This window comes from Enhydra lutris, unplaced genomic scaffold (assembly GCF_002288905.1).
Source record: "Enhydra lutris kenyoni isolate GAN:26980312 unplaced genomic scaffold, ASM228890v2 scaffoldscaffold11, whole genome shotgun sequence".
Lineage (NCBI taxonomy): Eukaryota > Metazoa > Chordata > Mammalia > Carnivora > Mustelidae > Enhydra > Enhydra lutris.
In genome coordinates, this window is record NW_019154095.1 from 2,662,011 (window position 1) to 2,687,428 (window position 25,418).

Here is a 25,418-nt window from a genome sequence, read left to right on the forward strand (position 1 = left end):
GAGGAAGAGATTCTATCATGCAAATTTTAATATGCAAACTCTAAAAAAGGGGAGGAAACTGAGAAAATTGTGTCTGAGTCAGAAAAAGTCTAACAATTTAGAATCCCATATTCCAGGCAATAAAAGGTATCATTCTGCAACTCACAGCAGCAGGTGCCGTCCCACCACCACTATTCAGTCACGTGTGATTTCAGTCAACTTCTTTAGGGCCTAATATTAAGATTTATACTAACTTGATTGTCAGGAGGTGATTCAGAATCAAAAAGTACCCTGGATTATTATATATATGTATATCTCTATGTAGGTGTAGAGATCTCCAAGATAATTTTCCACTCAGATGAGAATACAGACATACATATATATAGGCCCAATGTGTATAAGATATGTATTTATTTTTTCATATATATGATTATATTATTTACATATGATTTTATGAGATTAAAAATGTAGTCTGGATACAATATAGTTAGATTATACACATATGTTATTTTCTATTGTTCTATATAATACATATAATAAAATGAGAGATAGGTATAAGAGAATAAAGAAAGTAAAGATTAAGAAAGTTGATTTATATTTCTGGTATTGATATTATGTGAGTTTATTCAAGTTGGTCAACTTACATAGAAAATGTTTCAGATATGTAAAAATGGATATTTATGTATGTGATATGGTGAGTGCTGTGAAATATGTAAGGCTAATGATTCACAGACCCATAACCTGGGGGAAATAATACATTGTATGTTAATAAAAATAATTAATAAAGTATAAAAATGAATATTTATCTTCTGTAAACATTTTGAACTCAAATAGTAAGTAATTGAGAAGTTTGTATGCTAAATATTTCTAACATTTAAGTCTTACGTATCTGCATTCTAAATCAGTTCCTTTTTGCATGCTAAACAAATTCATGGTATCTCATCACACCTTTGCTTAAGGTGAGCATTTCTAATACACAACACAGTAAGTTATTCATGGTCATTTACTGTTATTACTGAGGTATCCCACCATGTCCTCTTATGCCTCTCAAATATTAAAATAAAATATATTTGGTCTAAAATATACAGAGAATCACCCTGGGATCTTTGATGATGCAGTGTTTTTGACAAGGGCCACCAACAGCCTGGAAATAACAGGGAAGCGAGGCATATTCCAGCCTGCAGAATTTCCCATCAGCGATTTATACTGCTTCTGCTCACTGTTCCTTCTGCTCAGCTATGCACTACCGGCAGCCACGAAACACCACCACACCACATAGAGGTTATTATTAGACCAGAAATCTCTTCTAGGTTATGAACGTTCAAAAAGTTAAGGATCTGTGTTAGATGATCTTTTGAATAGCGAGGCTATCTACATGTACCCAGTCAGGAGTTGTGATGATTCTCTTAGACATTTCGGGGGAAAGTAGTTTAGTGATACAAAGGTTCAGTGTCTTGGATTTCTGTAGAACAGTACCCCTCATTTTAGAAAGAAATACATAGTTTCAACTGCAAAAGTTGACCTCGTGACTTGAAGGTACTCACCTTCACACACAGGCTGCAGTCCAGACCACGAGCCATTGAGCAAACAAGTCCGCTCAGGAGAGCCCCTCAGCTGGTAGCCCACTTCACAGGAGAAGCGGAGAAGGCTCTTGGCCTTGAGTTCATCTCCAAGGCGGGACCCATGTGCTGGGGTCCCGGGATCGCCACAAAATCCAGGATCATTTCCTATTGAACAGAAACACAAATGGTGAAACACAATGTTGGTAGACAAGTTTGTAACAGAGCTGTTATGTTTAAAGAGAACGAGAAGTTATTTATTTATTTATTTATATTTATTTATTTGTGAGAGAGAGAACTCATATGTGCCCAAGATGGGAAGGGGTGGTCTGGAGGGGCAGAGGGAGAGAATCTTCAAGCAGACTCCCTGCTAAGCATGGAGCCTAATGAGGGGATTTTGGTGGGCCTTGATCCCCCGACCTGTGAGATCACGACCCGAGGGGGAGCCCAGGGTCAGCCGCTCGGCCAACCGAGCCACACAGGCACCCCAGAATGAAAAGTTATTTACATGTGTTACAGTCACACTGCATTCTGGAAATCTTGTGAGAAAGACTTTCTTTATCATAGCACAAAAGTGACAAACATGAAAAAATTGTTCCTGTATAACTAAACACAACCTAGCTTATCAAAATATGTCGACGACAGAAAACTGACACTCTCTGGAAGAAACAAGACTCTGGGAATCATAAACACAGTTTTCCACTGCATCGGGACGGATAATAAAAGGGAAACAGGGTTGAAGTGTATTGGGGAATAGAAAATCCCATGAGAAGTCTGATCCCTCTCAATTACGTCCAGGTTGCTGATTCACTGAGTTTAATTTAAGAACTATTCATGAAAAAATTAAGATTTTTTTTTTGAACGGCGTTTCCAAGACAGGAAAGATGTGGAGGAAATGAGAGGAGGCACAGACAAGGGACCAAGAAGGGACAGGGAGAAACTGAGAGAAAGGAGGCCGGCCTCTCTGCCAGGGCAATGAAGAATTCCCAGGGCTCCCACAGGAGGGAGTGTGAAGCGACTGGACCTCCACGGTGTTGATGATGGTGAAGACGGCCACGGAGAACACTGATGTTATGTGGCTGGACATGGAAAAACAACTTCAAATAACTGTGATGCTCTACAGCCTGACAAGTCACCATCTACCGGTGTCACTCCTCACCCGTGCAGTGGGGAAGCGTTCCACTCCAGTGACTGTCCTCTTGACAAACCCGGGTGCTGTTGCCTACAAGGTCCTGGCTCCCTTTGCACGCGTAGTGAACTACGGCACCGTATGTGAACAGTTCTCCAGTCAGGATAGCATTGGCAGGAACCCCTGGGTGGCCGCATGATATGGCTGAAGGGAAAGTTACAACAAATGAGTACGTCAGGCTTATAGAACTGCTTTACCTTGTAGGTCTCGCACACAGACACCCATACACACATCACCTATTAATGAAAAGCAGCTGAACATACTGGCTAATTCCTGCAGTGCCCTGTGGATAACCAACATCATTTTCCAGGTGACTCTCCTCAGGTGTTCTCCTTAAACAGTACATGTTACTGAGGACAAGACGAGGGTCTGTCAGGGATGTCTGCTTTTGTTTCGTTTTCTTCTATCTCGAGGTGGTTTTGCTTAAGATAGAATCATACAGCTAGGCTTTCAAAGAGAAAGTCCCTCTACCTACATTTTTTCCATTTGTCCTTAACTGTAATCCAAAAAAGCAGTATGATATACAAAGTCAGAAATTGCATCGAGTCATGAAAACCATTCCCATTATCTCTTCAGCTAATACGACAATTATCCACTTGCTGGGCTCAAAACTCTTATCATATCTGCTTACTCTTCCGTTCATGGATCCATGATGACCCTTCTAACAATTTTTCTTTGAGCATATGGCAGTTTTAAATGTTTAAGTAATAATAAATAATAAATCAGTGATTAAATTCTTCCTCGAGTTATCTCCATATTCCCATTCGTTTCTTTAAAATGATGCCCAATCAGGCCTATAATCTAATCATAAGTTATCTTTCAAAGAGGAAACTCTGGAGTCGAGAGTAACGTAGGACAGTGAAGATTTGTCTCTCTTTTTCTATGAAGTCCCAAATTAGGGTTAACCATGGACAAATGTTGCTCTATGTGCAAACAGCTGACCGCATTCAGGCTACCAACAGATTATTCAAAGGCCACTGGTTTAACGCCCAGAGCACTTGTTTTGATCACTGTTAGCCCAAAAGTGATCTCACCAGAGAGGTACGGTAGAAGGTGGAAAGGCACTGAGAATCCCAGTGAGTCACATTAGCCCTTAGGTTGATCCAGTCCTACACGGACATCCACTCATCGGTGAACAAGATTTTACCTAGACAGAGTCCCAAAAGGAAGCTAACTAGAGCCAAGTCAATAAGCGATTGGTAAATGGCCAGCTCCAGCTCAAATTAACAGAGGGGGAAAAATCCGTGAAACCACAACCCCAAAACCAGAGGTGAGGCTTGGCTGCTCCAGAACGCGTGGAAGCAAAGGGCTCCTCTGAGAACCAGTATTTCCAGACGCGCGGTGATTCCAAGTGTTAATGAGCCTGAGGGGTGGGAACCAGTCACCCAGGAGAACAAGAGTCACTTACAACCTCGTTCCTGGAGACGTGGAGCACACTGGGATCATTACAAAAACTAATGGGAGTCTCACATCAGCCCGGAACGATGCAAAAGAAATGTTTGGGGAGACAAAGAAAGAAAAACGAATTTCTCTGAAAAATCCCCACGTGTGAAGGCCTGGAAAACCAGAAAGCAGATAAAACTTGATGAACGTTCTAATACATTTACAGATGAGTTTTTTGTCATATGAGGCTGTGCGTCTGCTTTTGAAAGCAGTCACTCTTTCTCCGTGGAAATTAATTATGTTGTTATAATTTGAGACAAGTGTCTGTGTAGATTGGGAGGGTTATGAGGGACACTGAATCACAGGGAAAAAAAGAGTCTCCGGGACTAATTTATTCTGAAAATGTACCAGTAATGCTGCAATTCCAAGAGGTAAGATAATCACACTTTTTTTTTTCAGCAAATTCAACTTAATAGGTAGTTGTCATTCCCCACATTCTTGATGCACACAAAATGAATACAAAGAAGATAACATTTCGTTTTTAGGGATTGTTTTGTTTCTGAATGATTTTTAAAAGGCCAGGGAGAGTCACCCCTTTCCCTAAACCGTCAGACGTTGTAATAGGTGATGCCTTCAAGCTAAAGGACAAAGTGCTTTTTCAAGTTGAAAGAAGGTAAGACTAGAGCTAGTAGTTGGGGAAAAGTGTATTCTTGTTAATCTGCATGGTCTAAAAGACCGATGTGTTTTGAGGGGGCCAGAGTGATGATGTATAATTTGTCTGCCCGCAATAGAACCTCCATTCTTCAGGGTAATCTGCCTTCCTCTTATGTAATCATGTGGATCAGGAGGAAGATACTGGCAAGATACTATCTTTTCTATTGTATTAACCCCTTGGTACCAGAGCTGCTCACGAGACCTGTCTTGGGTCCCTCAGGTTAACTCAATCCTTCTGGCCATAGATTCTAGGTCAATAGACAGACACTCCCTACCAGAGCCCTTTGCCAATATTTCTAAATCTGGGTCCAGACAAAGTGAAGCTGAGAGGGGCAAGGTGTTGAGGTCACTGGCCACTCTGTTTGAGCCGTGTAGGGTAAACATTTCTGCCAGGTTCGAGTAGAGGACGAGAGCTGTAACAAGCCGAGACAAACTCAGGAGGGTCCGAGTGCTGCCCACACACCCGGGTCCGTTTCTCTCTGAAGCCAGGTAGGAGAACATGCCAGTGTCCCCTCTCCTTTGTGACTCTTAAACTAGTTTGAGTTGTAATTTGTGATTTCTGGCTAGTCGATAAAGATACCATATAACTATATAACTTGTAAAGACTTAAAATGTTCTTGTCATTGCTCTCTTGGTAGTCTTATGGGCTCAGAGGCACAAGAATCCAAAATAACCCGCACTTACCCAGACACTTGGGTAGAGAACGATCCCACAGGCCGTTAGCCATGCAGGTTAAGGCAGAAGACCCCAACAGGTAAAACCCCTTCTTGCAATGGTACATGACACTCATCCCGTATTCAAAGCTCTCAGGGAAATTCTGTTGCCCGTGACGAATGGCATTTTCCACAAAGCCTGGATCTGAGCAGTTCACCACTAGAGGGAAAAAAGCAGACGTCATTTAGCTGCACTCAGAAACAAAAGAGATCTGCGGAAAGGGCCTCTCCTCGCTCATCAGGGGAGACAGTTTGCGCACGACAGCATCAGAGCGACGGCTGTCATCAGACTGTCCTCCCTGCTCCCTGCTTTGGGCCACCATGCTTCAAAAACTGCCCAGCCGTCTCTCTGCTACGCCGGCAATTTTAAGGATGTGAGGCTCATCTCCTCTACTTATTTCTTAAGCAGAGACGTCAATCTAAAGTCTAAAATTCGTTTCCCTGGTTCAGGTTTTATGCTATAAAAATGTTGAACTAGAACCCGTTCAAGTTCGTCTCCTTGCCATATTTTTCCTGGGGGCGGGGGGGGGTGTATTTAAGGCCTTCTGTAGCAGCGTCTTAATCAACCCATGGATTAATTAATGCTTCAGTATGTGTGCCTAGAGTCATTTCTGCTGCTTGAGGCATGCAAATAAAATGACAATTCTCCCATCCACCCTCAATAGAAATGGAAATCCAGCCAGCCTCCGATGGAAGCCTCTTCCTCCTTTAGAGAGGGCCCGCAGAGGAAGGGTCCGCTGTGGCACAGGACAGGCTCTGGTTAATCTGAATGGCACTCTATAGCCTGAATGTGTCTTGGCTTCTGTGAGGGAATTAGCAGTGCACTTTTGCAGGTGCAGAGGAACAGAAAGAACCCCTGATTATCTCGTGCTTCGACCCCCACACCAGTGAATGACACAGCTGCTGGGAAAGCTGCACTCTCTCCAGATATTTCTGGCTTAGAAAGGGGCCATTCAGCTAATTCTCAGGCAGTCACAGCAAGTCACAGGGTCCCAGCGGCCCGGGGCAAACCCTTTACCCTATCTGTGCATTTGATTTCGTCTTTGTAGTGAGGAGGAAGGTGTAGGGCAGAAGGGAGGATTACAAAGACCCCTTTTAGTGCTGGGAAACAGTATTCTGTGCTTTTCTGAACAACTCTGAGCTTATAGAAGAAAGACTCAAGTTCTTTTGAGCCAAAACAACAACAAAAAAAAATGTTTATGGAGCACAGACAGATAATTGTAAGGCTCCCTTATGCATTACATCCACAATAAAACGATCACCAAACCCACTGAAATAGCAGGAATTCCCCACCTGAAGAACATCTAGTGCCCTTGAATGATTAATGATTTCTTATATTCCGAAAAACAACTGCCTGGGTGGGTTCTGGCACTTGGCCTTGTGCGTCCTGCCCAGGAGATGGAAACGGCTCCCTAGTGTTACACCTTCTGAGGCAGCAAAGTGTCTCCTGGGCCTGCGTGCTGAAGACAGTGTCTGTTGTGTCTGTGCTTATGCTCCTCTTGGGACACTGTCCAGAACGCAGTATCAGAGCCTTCGGCCGTGAGGGCAGAGGTGACCTGCAGGGATGGTGCTGAGCTGGTTCTCAGATGCCTCTGCCCGGACGCCCAGCAGAGTCCCAGCCCTGCGTGGGATCTGCATAGCCCTGCTGAGCTCCTGCATTTCTTTCTTTGTACTTTAGTGGTTTGCCCCAGGAATCCTGTGGTGGGCGAGAAGGAGGAGATGCACAAAACAAGGGCCATAATGGGTTCGGAGCTTGAAAGAAGGATCCAGCTGGAGATGAGAGCATGGAGCAGAGGGAGTCCGCTGCACAGAGGTCCAGCCGCACCCTTCTCTCTGTGGGCCACAGGAGGCAAGGTGGTCTGAGCTCCGCTGTGGCCAGAGGAATAGGGTTACAATAGCTGGTTTCCTGCCTGGCTGCTCAGAAACCCTGGGCTGGGGTCTCTCTGGTGGCCCCTCTTGCCCCTGGCGGAGGAGAGGTGCATCCCGGACAGGAACACCCTCATTGCCGGTGGCCCCTCCGGGATCGTAGGTCACACAGAACCTCCTGGAAGGAACGTTGGAGCACTGAGTCCCAGGCGTCTCCCTGTCCTTCACCTAGGCCTGCCCCTTAAATGAGTGAGCAGTGACGATGCTGGATAGTGATCAACAGCCCACGAGCGCCAATGAGGGAAACTGAACCCTTCCTCGGGTCGAAAGACTGTGTCTACACAGTCCCTACATCTGCCTGTTTTATTTTTTTTTTTCAACCTTGTCCTATCAGATCAGTCCCTCACAGCGGTGGTCAGACACGTCCACCTCAATCCCTTCCCTTTCACTGTGGAGGCTCCGCTAGGAGATCCGCTGTAGCTCTCTGCTGGGGGCAGGAGTAACCCGATTTATTTGTCCACGACCGCAGGCCCTCTGAGCATCTGTATTGTGTTGTGCGTGGGTGTGTCGTGTCGTGTGTGGGTGTGCCCGCCACTTTTTTTGCGGGGGGGGGGAGCGTGCCTCCTGCTGGAAGTCTTAGCCTCCAATTTTTATTTATGGGCGGTGTACGGAGCCTCTTCTCTACATACACTCCTTACTCTTGGAGAAGTTCTCTTTAAAAACACTCAAGCTAGGGCACCTGGGTAGCTCAGTCGGTTAAGCGTCTGCCTTTGGCTCAGGTCATGATCTCAGGGTCCTGGGACCTGCCCTGCATCAGGCTCCCTGCTCATGGCAGCTGGTTTCTCCCTCTCCTCCCCTTTCCTGCTCTCTCTCTCTCTCTCTCTCAAATAAGCCAACAAAATCTTTAAAAAAATACTCATGCTGACAAATAGAGATAAAAACATTTTACACCCTCAGACTTACACTTTTAAAAATATATTCCTTGTTAAACTTTCCTGAGTACTAATTGCCCTTTTTATCTCATATTGGCCTAAATCTGCTCGTGCATGTTTCGACGCTGTCCTGTCGAATTATTCTTACACAGCTGCAGTCGGACACAGCTTATCCACAAATGCTCTCGTCTGATTATCGAGTGTGTGGATAATCTGACTAATTAAACAGGAGAACGCCAGTTTTTGAAATGCGATTTGCTAATTATTGGATCTGATTTACTCTGCGCTTAATCTCTAGGAGGGATTCTCTTTCCCTTGGCGTGGTGTACCCTGTGGGGAGCCGCCAAACACTCCGACTCTGGGCCCAGTTCCACCCCGTCCGGCTCGGTCGCCGGCCGCGCACCATCTCGTTAGACACCAGAGACGTCCACTGGCTCTAGCTTGCCCTGCTCTGCTCCCTCATCAGGCCCTGGGTTCAGCACCTGACCCAGGTCCTCGGTTCTGTGCGTGACTCAAAGCAACAACCATGTTTTCATGGAAAAGCTCTTCGACGACAAGGGGAAATGGCAGATCTCAGTCCCAGGCACTCTCTCCAGCTTTTGAAAAATAGAAATGAGGCCACTCATTTCTGACGGGTTGTGGAAATGTAAAGTAAAAAGCAGTAACAGAGTATGCAGGCGAGCTGGCCTCAGCCATGAAGAGCATGGACCCGGGGTCGTCTGGACAGTGAAACTCCTACGGTACTTCCCTAGGATTGTTGTGGATTTGGTCCCAGACTATTGTTTGGCTGGGACAATCTGAAAATCCCAATTGCTTCTGAGCTGACTAAAGCCGTTCTGAGCTCCATCTCCTGGTTCTCAGAAACAATTTTCATAATAAATTCTTACGTTACACACAACACATTTCCTTGCATGTTTTTTACATCATTTATCTACTCATCAAAATGTATTAATTCATCATTAATAAAAATTTATGAAAGTTTATAAGGTGGGACTGGGCAAGGAGACAAACCAGAAGAGACTCTTATTATCAGGAAAGAAACTGAAGGTTGCTGGGGGGAGGGGGCAGGAGGGCTGGGCTGGCTGGGTGATGGACACTGGGGAGGGTACGTGCTATGGTGAGTGCTGTGAATTGTGTAAGCCTGACGATTCGCAGACCTGTACCCCTGAAACAAATAATACATTGTATGTTAATAAAAATAATAAAAATAAATTAAAATATCACAAAAAAAGTTTGTAAGGTTTTACTTAGCAGGTGTCTGAGATGATGATAACAGACTCTGGTGATTTTACTTGTATATCCAGAATCTGGTTGGAAATCGGAAACCCAGAACAGAATCCAAAGTGCCTCTCAGTCTTCGGTGTCAATGCTAATTCCTACAAATCTAGTGCTCTTACTCTTGGCCAGTTCCCGGAAGGACGGCTGGCATGGAGGAGGCTGCACAACCCTGTGACTGGGGATAAGTGTACATCCAGGAAACCATCACCACCAAATGGGCCGTGAACACCCATCTCCTCCCAAAGTTTAGTTTTTGAAAACTAGAAATGAGTAGCCCTGACATCTCAGATGACAGCTTCCTTTTGTGGAAGATATGTATATATTTTTAACTTCAACATAATTCCTCTGAATATCTGTGTTTCTATTTCTATTTGGTCTTTGCTCCTGCTTCTTCTGTTATCTCTTACAGCTCATAAAAACCTGTTTGTGAACAGGAAAATAAGAAAATGATGCTTCATAACCGAAGAATAGCTATTTAATTTCAGTGGTGGTGGGAAAAGGGAGTAAGAGTGAGTTTATTAATTTTTTAAAGCACTCATAATTGATTGGAGTTCTGCATAGTATGTTTTTAAAATGTTTATAATAGGGACGCCTGGGTGGCTCAGTCGATTGAGCGTCCTGCTCTCGGTTTCAGCTCAGGTGGCGATCTCACGATAGTGGGATGGAGCCGGAGTCAGGCTCTGCCCTCAGCGGGGAATCAGCTTGAGGGTCTCTCTCCCTCTGCCCCTCCTCCCTCCCTCTCTCTCTCTCTCAAATACATAAGTCTTTAAAAAAAATAAAATGTTTTCGATAGAAAGAATGGCACAAGGACAAAATATGCAATATTCAGTGCACTGCACAGAATAAACATTTTTGGACTTGATTACTAACTGGATGAATCAACAGTTTTAAAATGGGATTACTGGTCACAGAGAAAAAAAAATGCAAAAAAGCAACAGCCTTTGAGGACTGTTGTCCAAATACATGAGAGTTACATTTTCATTTTAATCAGTACCTTGATAAAGTAAGTTTTAGCTGCAATTCAGACACTCAGCTGTGATAAAAGATAAGCACTAATTATCATGGATTATAATTGATTGCCTGACTTTCCTGAGCAAATAGAAATTTCTGAGGGATGTGGACATGGAGGGAGGACTGAGGACCTACTGTGTGCCAGGCACTTTGTGGAGAATTTCACAAATACCGGTTTCTCTAGAACTCAGGAACACGTGAGGACTGTGTTGAATAAAGCTACAAACATAGAACTGGTTCTTATATTTCCCTTAATTTGAAAACTTCACCTTTTTAAATTTTGGAAAATATGAGATTATATGATATGACATAATAATATAGTACATATAGCTTTTCGCAGACATATAAATGCAATCATATGCATAGTGGTTCACTAGTAGTTTTTTTTTTTACTGCTTCCTTTTTTTATTCCTCTCTAACCACAACCGAAACTTCACTAACTATATTTTCTTAATTTTCTTTATCTTCATGTGTGTAATCACACAGGGACATATATTTTATCATATATATTTAAACTTAAATACCCAATCCTATAAAACCACAGGTAGAAAGGAAAAAATGTCTAAGGTTTGTATGCAATATGAAAATGATCTCATTAAGAAAGGAAATATTAAGTGAACTACCCTGAAACTGTCAAACTCAGCATTCTCACTGAATTGACGGGACCTTTGAGCTTACTGACACCTGTTTTGGAATTTAGGACTTGAAGGCACAAAGAAGCTTGTATACAGAAACAGGGGTCTCCAGGACAGTGTTATGACATTCTTAAATCATCTGATTCTTAAAATGGATGAGACACCTGTTTTCATGCCTTCTCATGAAATCTGCAACCATATCCTGTATTATGTGTTTCTCCCAGAGAGCTAGAACTACCAACGCAAAGCGTCCCTTCTTTCACTTTCCTGGTCCTCTTGGCAAAGATAGCGTTAGTGGCTGAGTATTAAGCATCATAGCTAGCGTCCTGGGTGTGAGCCTCCTGACTGACCCCACACACTGCGGGCTCAGGCACGGCTTGTCCCTGTGAAGGGCTGAGTCTGAGAACAATGACAAGGCCCCAAAGTGGACGCAGACACTCTAGAAATATCTATGTCTCTGTAATGCGGCCTCACGTCAGCACAGATTTACTCGTAGTTCCCCTCCAAAGTTCTGGGTGGAATTCCTCTTTCACATCAGGAACTAACTAAATGTTGTAGGATGACCCCAAATTCCACAATTCACTGACCCACAATCAGACACTTGAGAACTAGATATTATCCGGAACTTGGGAGAAGAAATCAAGCCCAAGAGCAGGCTTGCATGAGCTAAGACATCCTAAAACTTCCATGGACTTACTCCAGAGGAACCACGTAAGAGAAGAATCAGGTCGTATTGCAATATACAGTACAAATCCCTGGAAATTTTGTTTAAAAAGTAGCTATTTTTGTTACCTTCAACTTTTTGAGCTTTATGTTATTTTTTTTTCCCTAAGGCTTCACCACCTTTACGAGCCCATTCTCTTTGAAATTAGGCTTTTTCCTGGTTTTACACTAAACATGTAAATTCTGTACCTTAGATCCTATCTCTTAGCTTGTAAAGGAAGAAAACAAAACAATAGAGAACAAGGAGCAGTAAGCAAGGCATCTTGGAGGTGTTCTAGTGACTCCCAGTCCACTCCCCACCCAGAGGACAGCATCTACCAGCCACCACCCCCCCCCGCCCTGCCTTCATCAAAGGCCACGGATGTAGCAGCCTTCTGAATGGACCACACATTTAACAGTTCTGTGCTGTAAAAGGCAGTGCGAAGAGAATGAGGAAACAAGCCACAGCGTAGGAAAAATATTAGCAAAGGAGTTATGAATGAAGACGATTCATCAGAAATAGACAAAGAACTCTTAAAACTCCGTGATAAGACAGTAAGCAAGCACAAACTGGACCACAGACCTTAACAGACACCTGACTAAGGAAGGTACCCAGCAGGCAGGGAAGCACAGGGCACAGGCCCTACAACGTAGGTCGTCAGGGAAATGCAAATTAAAATTGCAAGGAGAGCCATACACACCTATGAGAAGGGCCAAAGTCCAGGAGACTGACAACACACAGAGCTGACAAGGACGGGAGCCACGGGGACCCTCCCCCATCGCTGGCCGGAATGCAACATGGTGTGGCTACATTGGAAGACCCTTGCTGATTTCTCACAAAATTAAGCATGCTCTTACCCCACAATCTAGTAGTCATGCTTCTGGGTATTTACCCAAAGGAGTTGAAAACTCATGTCCACACAAAAACCACTATGTTTCCTCTATTTACCAAAACTTGAAGCAACCAAGATGCTTTTCAGTAGGTGATGGGTAAATAAACCATTGTCCGTCCAGACAATGGAGGATCATTCAGCATGAGAAAGAAATGAGCTACCCAGCACGGAGAGGTATGTCGGACCCTTCAGTGCACATCGCTAAGTGAAAGAAACCCATCTAATCTAATCAATTCCAGCCTAATTTCAACCCTATGACCTTCTCAATTAGGCCAAACTATGGAGACGGTAGAAAGATCGGTAGTTGCCAACAGTTAACTGGGGAGAGAGGGATGAACAGGTAGGGTGGTGCGGATTTTTAGGGTGGTCAGTCTACGTTGTATGATACTCTCAGGGAGGGGATACAGGTTATTACGTACTGGTCCAAATCTATACAGTGAATGACACCAACAGTGACCCTGCTGTACACTGTGGGCTCTGGACGAAGATGACATGTCCCTAGGGGTTCATGAACTGTAGCACACACCGTTGGTGGGGACACCGATAGTGGGGGAGGCTGTGCACCTGTGTGGGGAGGGGAAATCTGCTTCTTCTGTTTAATTTTTCTATTAGTTTATCGCTTTTATTTTCTGTGCTCTGAAAAATAAAGTCTGCTAAAAAATTAAGTATTTTCCTATTTGTTAAAAAAAGGGAGAAAGGTAAGAAAAGGCAAAACAAAGACCGAAGAGGTGACTGTCCATTCCAGCATTGTGCTGTGCCCGAGGCAGCTACAGGGCAGCATCTAAAACCCTGAAAACAATTAATAAATGATAGCATTTAATTTCTAGTCCTCTTCATTGGTATAGGTTAGAGGAAAACAGAATTTAGATCTCAAAAAAGGTCTGATCGTGAAAAGTCCCCAACTGGAGTTCATTCTGTCTTTTGTCCAGCAAGAAGATGTCACGTGTCCCATGGACAATGTCTCGCATAGGTGGATGACATTCCCCCGCCCCCCCAACTAGCTCACTGCCCTGGTCCTCTTCACTGTGTCTCATTAAAGCTGTGAAATCCTGTCACCTGTCTCGGTACTGACAGTGTGCAGAACAGCATTTCGAATATAGCACAAGCTTCACAGACGTTATAGTCAGCTGCATAGGAGGGCTTTGGGGAGCAGACGGAGAGTCCGATGGACCTACGCCCTCAGCAGACACTCCATCTGTACCCCCACATGAGGATAAGTTGGGCCCACACTTATGGGCATTCATCTTTAATCCTTGTTTCAGTTGTGCTATATTTTTCCTGCTAGAGGTGGAGAAAACAGTCTGATGCAAACTGGTTAATCTTTTTCTAAATCCCTACAGCCATGCGAACACACGGCCAGCGTCACAGCTCTGTCTCCCTGCTGCTGCTCGCGTCCTTGCCAGTTCTTGCCCATATGTGTGAATCTTGCTTCCCTGGGAAAGGCGAGAGGTGAGGGCGCTCTTTCCGCTATTGGGATGTTCAGAACTGAGAGGCGAGACGCCACACAGAAGCCAGCCTTAGGGGACAAAGGTGTCCCCTAACCCCACTCACCCTTCACCCTGGCACCTGGCTCATGCCGTTGATGGTAAGAGTGATGAAGGGAAACTTGCTAGTTTTCCAGCCGACCATACCAACCACACTGTCAGCAGACCAGAGAGGGGCTCTCCTGTGAGAACCTCAGGGAGAAAGTGCACCCCACGCCCAACCATGTCACAGACCGAAGCCTGCTTTCTGGGGAAAGTGGGGACAAGGGGACCAAGGGGGCTCTCTCTTTCCTCTACACTGAAATAGGGTGAATCGAACACTAGGGTTTAGAGGGAAGTGAAATTAGGAGACTTCGTTTCGTTTAGACTTCAAGCCCAGCACTTTACCCGAAACTTGTACCAGGACCCCACAGCTTGTTACCACTTGTAACGATTTTTATAAAAATGGCTTAGATCCTTTGTGCTGCCGTCTTATCTGGATGTGGCCTCCTTGGGAGCCCGGTGGGCAGGAGGGTGCTGTCAGCGAGAGGAAAACGCGTTAAGTATCTGGCTCTCATACCACAGCTGCCATAAACACCCCCTCACCTTCACCCTTGAGTCTGACACCCCGTCAGCGCAAGAGACATTTTAATGGAAAGCACCAAAGCAGAAACTTATATGTTATGAGCTCAAGCATCTAGAAATACAGAAGCTCCAAAATAGCATTTTCTTGAAAATTCAGGTTTTAGCCTAGATCTGTGTGGCAATTAAAAAAAAAATTTAAAAAGAATGAAAAAAAAAAAGAGAGAGAGAGATTTGAAAGCAATGAAAACTTCTTAGTGGATCTGTACGTCCAGAGCTCCAAATGCAGAGGTACCGTCTGGATGAGCGGACGGTCAAAGAGAAGCTGAGGGAAGACAGGCGTGCCTGAGTCAGCGTCCTCGGCCGCCCTGCTCGAGCCCCTGGCCAGAGCCAGCATAGACCATGGAGGGATTTTTGCTTTATTGTCACAAATGTCCCCCGACCCCAGAAGTGAAAGCATCTGCGGCATCTTGTGCCTTGACGTGAAGTCTCATGCCCGCGGGTGCCTTCGTCGGCCGCTACCCTCAGCTTACAGGCTCGTTCTGGGAGCCTCTCCTACCTCGACAGGTGGGCAGAGCGCTGCTCCACTGGCCGTTGCTCCGACACTGGGCTCGGGCGGCGCCCTGCAGCAGGTAGCCGGCGCTACAGGTGAAGTTCACCACGTCGTTCAGGTTGAACTCGCTGCCGTTGGTGAACCCGTGAGCGGGGTTCCCAGGGTGGCCACAGGTGATGGCTGCAGAGGAACACAGGCCCTCGTCAGGGTCAGAAAACACCCAGGCCGTCGCCCTCCCCTGGAATTCCTCCTCCATAGACACACAAGTACGTTCCAAATCCCACGTCTGTCTGGAAGGGGAAACCACGAGGAAGAACTGTATGGGGACCCACCGGTTTATAACGTAATTGTGGAAAACCACCAACACTGGCAAATGAGTGCGCTTTCTTCAGCGTGATAATTATTCTCACGTCAGGACAGAGTGTTGAATGACTCAGTGAAAGCCGTGAAAAATGAGAGGCACTAAAATTCTTGAATTAATGACAAATTTTGAACACCTCTTTTTAGAACACACCAGCCAATTTTGTGGAGCCCTTGTTTTGAAACATTATAGGGGCTTGGCTGATGATTTAAGTTGCATATGCATAAGTTATGCCGATGTCAACTGAAACACCATGAAATTAGCAAAATATGTGTGTGTGTTCGAACAGCATTTCCTTTGACAATCCCAAACCTAGGATGTTTTGACACGTAGTGAACGGTCATTAATGCCATGCCCTAAATAACAGCCATACAAACCCCAAACATATCCTTCTGTGGCCCTTTCAAAAGAAACACATCACGGTCATAAAACTGGTGATTTCTTCGTCATTTATCTTGTCAACAGCTCTTTCTCCTAAGCCAAGCTTTCTCCCTTGAACTCTACATAGTCCCCACTGCACCATCCCAGAGAATTTCTGTCATTATCTGGGAACTATATCAACATTTTCCTTGTTTAATTCACGGGGAAATAAAGAATATACTAGAGGAAAAAAAAAAAAACATTGGCTTAAAATAAATTTTGCAATAGAGCGTATACCATCTTCTAAAAATACAGGTCCATATTTACCTTGGATGGTATAAAATTTGAAGACAGTCATTAAATAGTTTTACCTCTTCCTTTAAAGGAGGGCCTGCTTACAAGTTCTGTGTTCTTGATGAAACAATGACAAAAATAGAAAAGAACACAGAAGAGGAAGGGCGTGAGGCTATTCTGGGGACTCAGCCAAGCCGGCCTGCAGACAGACTCAGCGTCTCTGCCTCCCATAATTAGCTTCTGTTTCCACCTTGTTGATCCTGGGATAAAATCAGGAAAATGAGTGCATGACATCACTCGTCCTGGGACCTGTTTGCGAAGAGTTAGGGAGCACATCCACTGTGCACAGCCATCTGGAGACACAAAAAGGAAACCGAACTGGGAAGTGGATGGGACAGAAGAGGGAAGCCGTGCCCACAGCATGTCTCTCAGCACAGGTGAGAGGGGTGCTTCTCCACTCTCGTTCCCTCCAGAGGTTGCACATGTGTGTGCTAAGACTTCACACCGAGAGAAAATGCCACCGAAGGAAGCACCTGCTGAACTGGTTCCCAGCGTACTTACGGACACAGACTGGGGTCTGTCCCGACCACTTGTGGTCCTGCAGGCATATCCGAACCGACGTCCCCACCAGCCTGAAGCCAGGATTGCACTGGTAAACCACAGTGTCCCTGTAACTGAAGCCGTCCCCGCTGATGTGACCGTTCACAATCGGATCCGGGGAGCCACAGTGGCCGGCTACAAACACAAGTAAAACCAATAAACACATTTTGGGGATTTTGTCTCTTATAAAAGTACTGCAGTCACAGTTTGTTTACCTTTATCGATAAGTGAATAACATCACTGAGTGCCTAACTTATTGGAATTTCTTCCATTTACATTTATTTTTGTTTGATATAATTTTTTTTCTTTGTAACTTGTATCCATTTTTTTTCTGAACAATCATGGGTAGTGACTAATATTTCAAATAATGAAATTGCTAACAAATATGAGTTACTAATGAAATTATTTCCTCAATTAAGGTTTCCCCATGCATTTATTTTACTTCTTTTTCTTACTGAGATTTTATGTCATTTGTCCTGTTATGGTATTTCCAAATAAAAGCCATAAAAGGGGAAGAGACCTTTGGGGTGAATAGGGATCGGTCTCATAGCCTATTAAACGTGGAAGGTCAGGAGAAGGATGCTAAGGACTTCAGTGTCCAACGGTGGATGGTTAAACTACTTGTGAAATTTCAAAGGCAAGACGAACACTGGAAACTATGCTTGGTTTCAAACATGTGTTCCTGCTCAGGTTAGAACCAGCGTCGAGGTGGAACAGGCCTGTGAGCGGTTGAAAGAAGAGCCCAGAGCACAGGGAAGGGAGCCTGAAGACAGAGTAGATTTAGGGGAAGCGGGACTGTAGATGTTACTGAAGCCCAAGGTGCCTAGGCTTAAGGATGAACCGTGCACAGAGTGGGAACAGAGAAGGTGGGACGATGAGATGGGGCGGATGTTCACACTTAAAGGGAGGAGAAAAGCACGGAGGGGAAGGAATCTGAACTCTAAGAAGATGATCACTTGGCGAACCTGGTGTTAGATAAGCTTCAATAACAGACAGCAGCCATGTGGAGAAGGAAGTAAAGGGATAGAAGTTCTTTGTGAGAGAAGGTTGAAATGGTGATGGAGATTCTTGGCTTGACTCAACTTTTGCCCAGGTCCTGAGCCTTCTCATAGGACCATCCGTGCCCCATTCTGGAAAATCCAGTTGTAGCAAACACTCTGCTGAGTCAGGTTACTAAGAAGCCCCCACCCTCCATATCTGATGGGCTTCCTCCCCCTCCACCTCCAACCCCCAGGTGAGGTCTGCTCACTTGCCCCGACTTCAGCAAAGTCCTGCTAGGTCACGTTAGCCAGGACCCTTACCCCTGACATTCCCTGCTGGAGATTTCCCAGCTGGGACTCCAGCTCTCCTTGGCTGTAACCCTCACTCCCCAGGAAACATTCAGAGCTGAGGTGCGTTTCTCCCCTCCACTGGAAAATCCACTGTAACTCTGACCCTGTGGCAGTGGTCCAGAACACAGTCTGCCTTCCCATTCTCATCTAGTGTCCTTCACCATTTTTTCCCCTTGAAAAACCATAAGGTGCCACATGGTACAGAGGAAACATGGACGGGCAGGGCTAGGTGTTTCTGTCAGTCTCTCTATTCTCCTTTCCAAGTTCTTTCCTTTCCTTCTGTTCTGTCCTCTTTCCTCTTCACCTGTCTCCCTTCCCTCCCCTTTCCCTCCTAATCTCTCCCTTCCTCTCCTATGGAGAGAGTATCTTACTAATCAACAAAATATGAAGCATTGGGAGTACCCAACATTACCCATGTTATACATGGGCTTAGGACAGACAAGAGGAGAAAGTCATTCACCACCAGTTCCTAATGATCCATTCAAACCTCAAAGTTTACATGGGCAGGGCACAATACAGGTTGGAGTACATGGAAAGTAGTTTGCTGTAGACTTCCCTTGGCCATTTACTTCCCAAATAGAGCACACAGCTGTCAAAGGTTTACACAAAACAGACAATCTACTCCCCTATCCCAAGACTGAGAAAGTTGGAAGTTGTTGCCACACAACAAATGGAGTTAACTTCACCGTTCTGGAAGAATTTAAAATAATAATCTATATTTCTGCTTAAGACAGTGTTCAGCAGCACTGTGTTCTTCTGGGCTTTGAGCTAAGTTTATTATTGGCAAGGTGACTTTGTAGAGCAGAGAGGGAGAAAACCAGATCGATGGCTAGGCTTTCCTGATTGAACGACGTTTGTAAGAGGTTGGGTCAAAGAAGTCATGCTAGCTTCAGTTGGTTCTTTGTAGCCTTGACAGGCTCTTTCCACTTGGCCAGATCAATTGAGTCGATTCTGGCAAGGGTCCAGATCACCTCTTCCAAACAGAGACTTGATGCATCCAGAGAACTCAGAGGAGGAATATGCTCTGTGGGTTGGAGAATGAGACTCTGGCGTGGTGAGGGTACCACAGAACACTGGCCTTGGCTCCAAAGCCCTCCCCCATCCAGAGGGGGTCACACGCACAGCATGCACACTGTTGGGTATAGGGATGGAGCTGATTTCCAGCCCCAGTGACAGTGATGAGAAGGGCAGCCAGAGGGGCAGCACATAGGCTTGCACAGACTGGGAGGAATGCAGTCATGGTGGGGTAACCAGTAAAAGATCTGCTTTCTAGAAATGTGCACCAAAAAACACAGTTCGATCTTCAAGAGAGAGTGGGTCACCTGACTCCCAGGTATTGTTCTAGATCATGTATGTACTCTGGGGTTACTTCTGAAGCCTGCCACCACTCCAGCAGAAGCGGGCGTGGACCCCATGGCGACTGGATGATGAAAAGGGTACATTGCGATGGAAAGCCCACATCATTCATAATATCTGCCCACCTTGATTTGGACAATACCCCTGGCTACACTCACCTTCAAACCTTCAAAAACATTTCCTTTTCTATTGTGTTTTTTAGCAAGACCACATAGTTGAGGCTGCACTGTCTTTTGAAAGCCTGGCACAGAGCTACTCTTAGAAGTCAGGGAGGTGCCCGTCTTCTTTTGAAATCAAAGGGTTGACAGCCATGTGGGGAAATAGCAATTCCTAACAGCAACTCTTCCCGGACACCTGGTCATTTCAGTTCTCTGAGGAACTGGGCTTCAATACCAAAAGAAAAGAGAGGATGCCTTCCGAAACTCTTCATTTCAGCTCAGGGCCTGAGGAGAGAATCAACCACCTCTCCTGCTAATTCTGCCTTCTGATTTGAATTAATGTAGACCATGTGACAGCCTGATTCGAAGCTAAGACAGACCAATCTGATTTTCCCTTCTATGATATTCCAGCCCTCTACCGAGTTCCATTTTAAAACATTCAAAGTCATGAACCAATTCTAGGCTATCCACAAATATACAATATTCACACAATTTCACTTAGAATATTTAATAAGAAATGTCAACATTATGTAAACATGTTGTATGGAAAAAAAACTATAGGTAGAATTTGAACTCAGCGTACTCAGAAGTCTCTTTTAAGTGTAAGATTCTATGATTTTATGATAATATTGCGCTAAATCCTTTGTGAGTTCTTTTAACCTTGATGCAGCTCCAGTTTTGTTCTACACACTCTGTGGAAAGTGTGTTTCTGTATCCACCATGGAATGCTTTGTAACTGCCTTCATGCTCTGTCCAGTGGCTTCAAGGTATGAGTCACTCATTGAATACTCGCACCAGCGACTAGAAACGAAGCAACCTCACATTGATAGTGAAGCCCTTTCCACTGTCAAAGTGTATCCAAAAATGTTGTCTGCTAGGCGATTTCCACTTACTGGACAATAATTTCACAACCATTTCCTACCAGCCAGCAAGGTTCTTGGGCTTGAGATTACACAGAGGATAAGATACAACCACAGACAGTAAGAGTGAAAAAGAGAGTTGGGGCAGACTACGGAAAGGCCCAAGGTCATGAGCACTTTGTGGGCTGCGGGGCAGAAAGGGACACAGTGCCGTTAGTGCGCATGGGAAGGAAAGCCTGAAGCAGTCAACATTTAAGGCCCAACGATGTCCATTCGTTAGCCAGGTAAAGATGATGGAAAGGCAGTCTAGTTGCTGAAATGAGAAATTTTATTTACATTTCAGTCTCTGTTCAATTATGAAGCATATGGAGTTATACGGCCAAATGGTCCTTTTACTACAAGGGTATCCTCTTTCGCCCTTCTCAGCTTATGAGCCGTGTGCACCGTGCTTGACTCCATGAGCCTGCCACGATTTGGATGGGTTTAGTTGTCGCAGGTCCACGAAGTACAAACAAGAGCAAAGGATAAGAAAATCTATCAACAACAAAACATAACACGTAATTGGAATGAGGGCAGCCCTACGTATTTCAGAACGAAATATTGACTCATTAAGACAATGTGATCATATAGGAAGCCCCAAGGTTCTGTGTTTTTGGTGTTTTTCTTCACCCCTTTGTATTTTGTTTCATTTGTCTTCAGTTTAAACACGGATCACGGAACTTTTTTTTTTTTTTTTTTTTAACAGACAATTCTGTGGACGGTAGAGCACACCAGGACGTCAGTTCTTGAGAAGTGCCGCTCAGAAGTGCTTTCAGTGACGTGTAGACAGGAGAGGCTGGGAGAGACGAGCCTGAGCCGGCTTTGTTTTTAGGTCAGTCCTACTAATGAGCCTCGTAACCCGGCCCCTACGCCGAGCCTGATGCCGCTGACTGGCGGCAGGCTGAGGAGGGAGGCACAGTGCTAAGAAAACGGCAATTCCATATGATTTTTAATTCAGAAGAGAGATAAGTTTAGAGACACAGCCTAAAGGAACGACCAGATTTGCTTCTGCTTCGAATGTGGAGTAGCGGTTCCACTTCTCCCGTGTTTCTGGCCGTCTGCCTTTTCCCCACGTGCACACTAGGTACGACTCTGCACGGGGGATTCACCAACTCTGAAAACAGATTCTGAATCATCGGTAGAATCAAGAATTCGGTGCCAGACTGGCTATTGCCCAGCTCTGTGGTCGGGTGTGTCTCTGTACCCCACATGCCATGACATAAAAGAGGTAATTCAAATTGTCCTATAAAGACAAACGGAACGATGGACAAGGAAGTCCACGAAACCCCAACACTGGTGAGATTCCATTTGTTCTGTCGAAGAATGAGCCGGGTCAGAGGAATCTGGACGTTTCCCCTTGTTTACCAGCAGCTGCTTCCTACCACGAGCTCGGACAATCACTGCCTCACAAGCGCACGCTGCTCTCCGTAGAATGAGCGCTGCATTGCTGTTTTCATGTATACACTGTTACCATAGATATATATTTTGGTTAGATGCCCTAATATCTAAAAGAGAATTGCTTTTCATAATCTTTCTCTGAAGTTGGATTAGGAGGGATAAAAATCTACCAAACAAATTTAACTAAAACAGACTGGGAGCAAAGTGGACTGAAGCCACCCAGTTGACGCCAGAGCACACAAGGCAGGGATAGGAGTGCCTTGTCGTCAGAGGGGCTGGCTTTGCTTCCTGGTGTCTCCCTGGGTCAGCGTTCCCTACAAACTGAGCTGGAGGTAGGACTCCATGGCTGGGAAGTGGCCACACTCCCTGGGAGCCCAGGTTGCTGTCTGACATCTCAGGCGCCAGCATGTGGGGACCATGCAGGTCAGTAAGGGAGGTTCTACACACTACCCCAGAGCCTGCAGCAGGAACCCCCCCACCAAACAGGTATTTCAAGTCCATCTAAATTCTACATTTCAGCAGGTCTTGTCCAAGATTTCTGAGAGGACGGAGGTGGTTTCCTGAGCTTGTTCCTGGCAAAGTGGATCTTCTGAACACACACTGGTGAGTGAACCGGGTCCCTTCTGTGTGGGCAAGGATTCCATCCCCGCTCTCTGGAATGTGGATGCGGAGCTCTATGTTGAGGCAGGAGCCATCTCCAGACAGAGGCTGTGAGCACTGCTTAGCTTCTCACCATGTGTCATGATCTGTTTCTCATCCTGTAACCTCCTGAAAACAACCTCCCGGAAACACATGGGGCTTCTCTGACTGATGGACCCTGGGCTTTGGGTGTCAGAGGGCAGACTGACCTTAATATCACGACACAGGCAGAAGCTGAACACTTCTAAGTTTGAGGTCCTTTCAAGTGATGTATGTTAGATTTTCCACAATTACACACGCTCGTGGGATTGTAGAAATGGATTCTGGGATTTGGAAATTTAACAAAGTTCTGTGTTTCCTTTTATTCCATAGAAACCCACTCTACCAGTAGAAATGTTGGACAGCAGGGGCGCCTGGGTGGCTCAGGTGGTTAAAGGTCCGACTCCTGATTTCGGTCCCGATTGTGATCTCAGGGTTGTGAGATTGAGCCCCAGGTCAGGCTCTGCGCTGGGCATGGAGTCTGTTTGGAAATCTCTCTTTCCCTCTCCTTCAGCCCCCCCACCCCAACCCCACTCTTTCTGCTTTTCTCTCTCTATAAAAACAGAAAAGGAAAAAGAAATGTTGGACACGATATCTTCCATGGTACAGGCGTGCCCTACAGGTGTGCCATGCACAGACCTGGAGCCCTGCATCTTTTGGCATGGAATCATGCATTAGCAGGAACTAAGCTGGATTACTCTCCTCCCGTGGGGTCACACACACACACGCACACACAACCCCCCCGCCCCCCATACTTAGAGCTCACTACTGTAAGGTCACCTTTTCTCTGTGTCGGCTTGTATCTGCACTAATGCTAATATTGACCTGGGGATTAAAACAGAATACAGGTATACATTTTGTGAAAATCTACAAACCAAATATTCAACCTTTGCATTTGCTTTGTGATTACTGGTACTCATTGCTGAAAATAAAATAATCATTATAAATGGCCAGGGCCTAATCTAATTCTATAAGAATTAGACACGCAATTTGTTTCATTCTCTCCATTCCACGTACTAACACTGGCTTTGGGCTAAGGGCAAGGTTATTTGACGGTGGATTCCAAAGCCCATTTACAAGCCCTTCTTGAGTATTAGCAGTCACGAAATGTCAGATGGCTCCGATTCACTTAAATGCAGGGAAAACCGGCTGGCATTAAACATCACAGGATGGATGCATTTAAATCTTCAGATCTGTACATATCAAAGGAACACATCTGAATATTGGCAGATGCAATTCTTATCTTCTGCAAGTGTGACTTCTAGGGGCAGTGCTCAGCAGCTGTGCCTGAGTCAGAGAACATGTGGCACCTGGGACAGCAGACATGTATTTCCGGTGGTGACCCAGTATGGCACTTGCATGGGCCAAAGAGAATTTTGTGCATTAGTACATCAAAGGAGGGTCCGCCACAGACCACAAGATACACGTGCATCAAATCTTTGTTGACACATCTTAGTCAAGGGCAATCATTTTAAGCCATACGTAATGTAAATAAAATTTCAGGATTTGGGTAGGCTCTGGGGCTTTCAGAAATTCTTCATCCATCCCTTTTTGTGTATTCCCCAAATAATCACTCTATCACTTCCCACTATGCCTTAAATTTCCTTCCCAAACTTGTCTGCCTATAATACATACATGCCCTCCTCCCAACTTAGCCCAAATCTGCCCTCTGCTTCTAAATCCTAAAGGAATTACTGCCCATTTGTGTGCAGCTCAAAGATATCCCTTACTTTAAATCTTTGACAAAGCAGGAAAAAATATACAGTGGAAAAAGATAGTTTCGTCAATAAATGGTGCTGGGAAAACTGGACAGCTATACGTAGAAGAATGAAACTCAACCATTCTCTTACACCATTCACAAAGATAAACTCAAAATGGATAAAAGACCTCAACGTGAGACAGGAATCCATCAGATTCCTAGAGGAGAACATAGGCAGTAACCTCTTCGATATCAGTCACAGCAACTTCTTTCAAGATATGTCTCCAAAGGCAAAGGAAACAAAAGCGAAAATGAATTTTTGTGACTTCATCAAGATCAAAAGCTTCTGCACAACAAAGGAAATAGTCAACAAAAAAAAAAAGGCAACCCATGGAATGGGAGAAGATATTCACAAATGGCAATACAGACAAAAGGCTTATATCCAGTATCTATAAAGAAGTCCTCAAACTCAACACACACAAAACAGATAATCATGTTGAAAAAATGGGCAGAAGACATAAACAGACACTTCTCCAATAAAGACATACAAGTGGCTATCAGACATATGAAAAAATGTTCATCATCACTAGCCATCAGGGAGATTCAAATTAAAACCACATTGAGATACTACCTTACACCAGTTAGAATGGCCAAAATTAGCAAGACAGGAAACAACATGTGTTGGAGGGGATGTGGAGAAAGGGGAGCCCTCTTACACTGTTGATGGGAATGTGAGTTGGTGCAGCCACTTTGTAGAACAGTGTGGAGATTCCTCAAGAATCATCATTAGCCACCAGAGAGATTAAAATCAAAACCACATTGAGAGACCACC

At 44.9% G+C, this 25,418-nt stretch overlaps 1 protein-coding gene across 1 annotated transcript in view; it reads right to left on the reverse strand.

Annotated features, from left to right (window-relative positions):
* LOC111144434 (CUB and Sushi multiple domains 1) overlaps positions 1–25,418 on the reverse strand; it is a 1,720,260-nt gene that overhangs the window by 33,555 nt on the left and 1,661,287 nt on the right. Inside the window, exons 52-56 of the mRNA XM_022498737.1 lie at positions 17,029–17,202; positions 15,459–15,632; positions 5,509–5,697; positions 2,698–2,871; positions 1,524–1,706 (exon numbers count right to left, since the gene is read on the reverse strand). Coding sequence (XP_022354445.1) covers positions 1,524–1,706; positions 2,698–2,871; positions 5,509–5,697; positions 15,459–15,632; positions 17,029–17,202 — 894 coding nt within the window. The remainder of the gene's footprint in view (positions 1–1,523; positions 1,707–2,697; positions 2,872–5,508; positions 5,698–15,458; positions 15,633–17,028; positions 17,203–25,418) is intronic.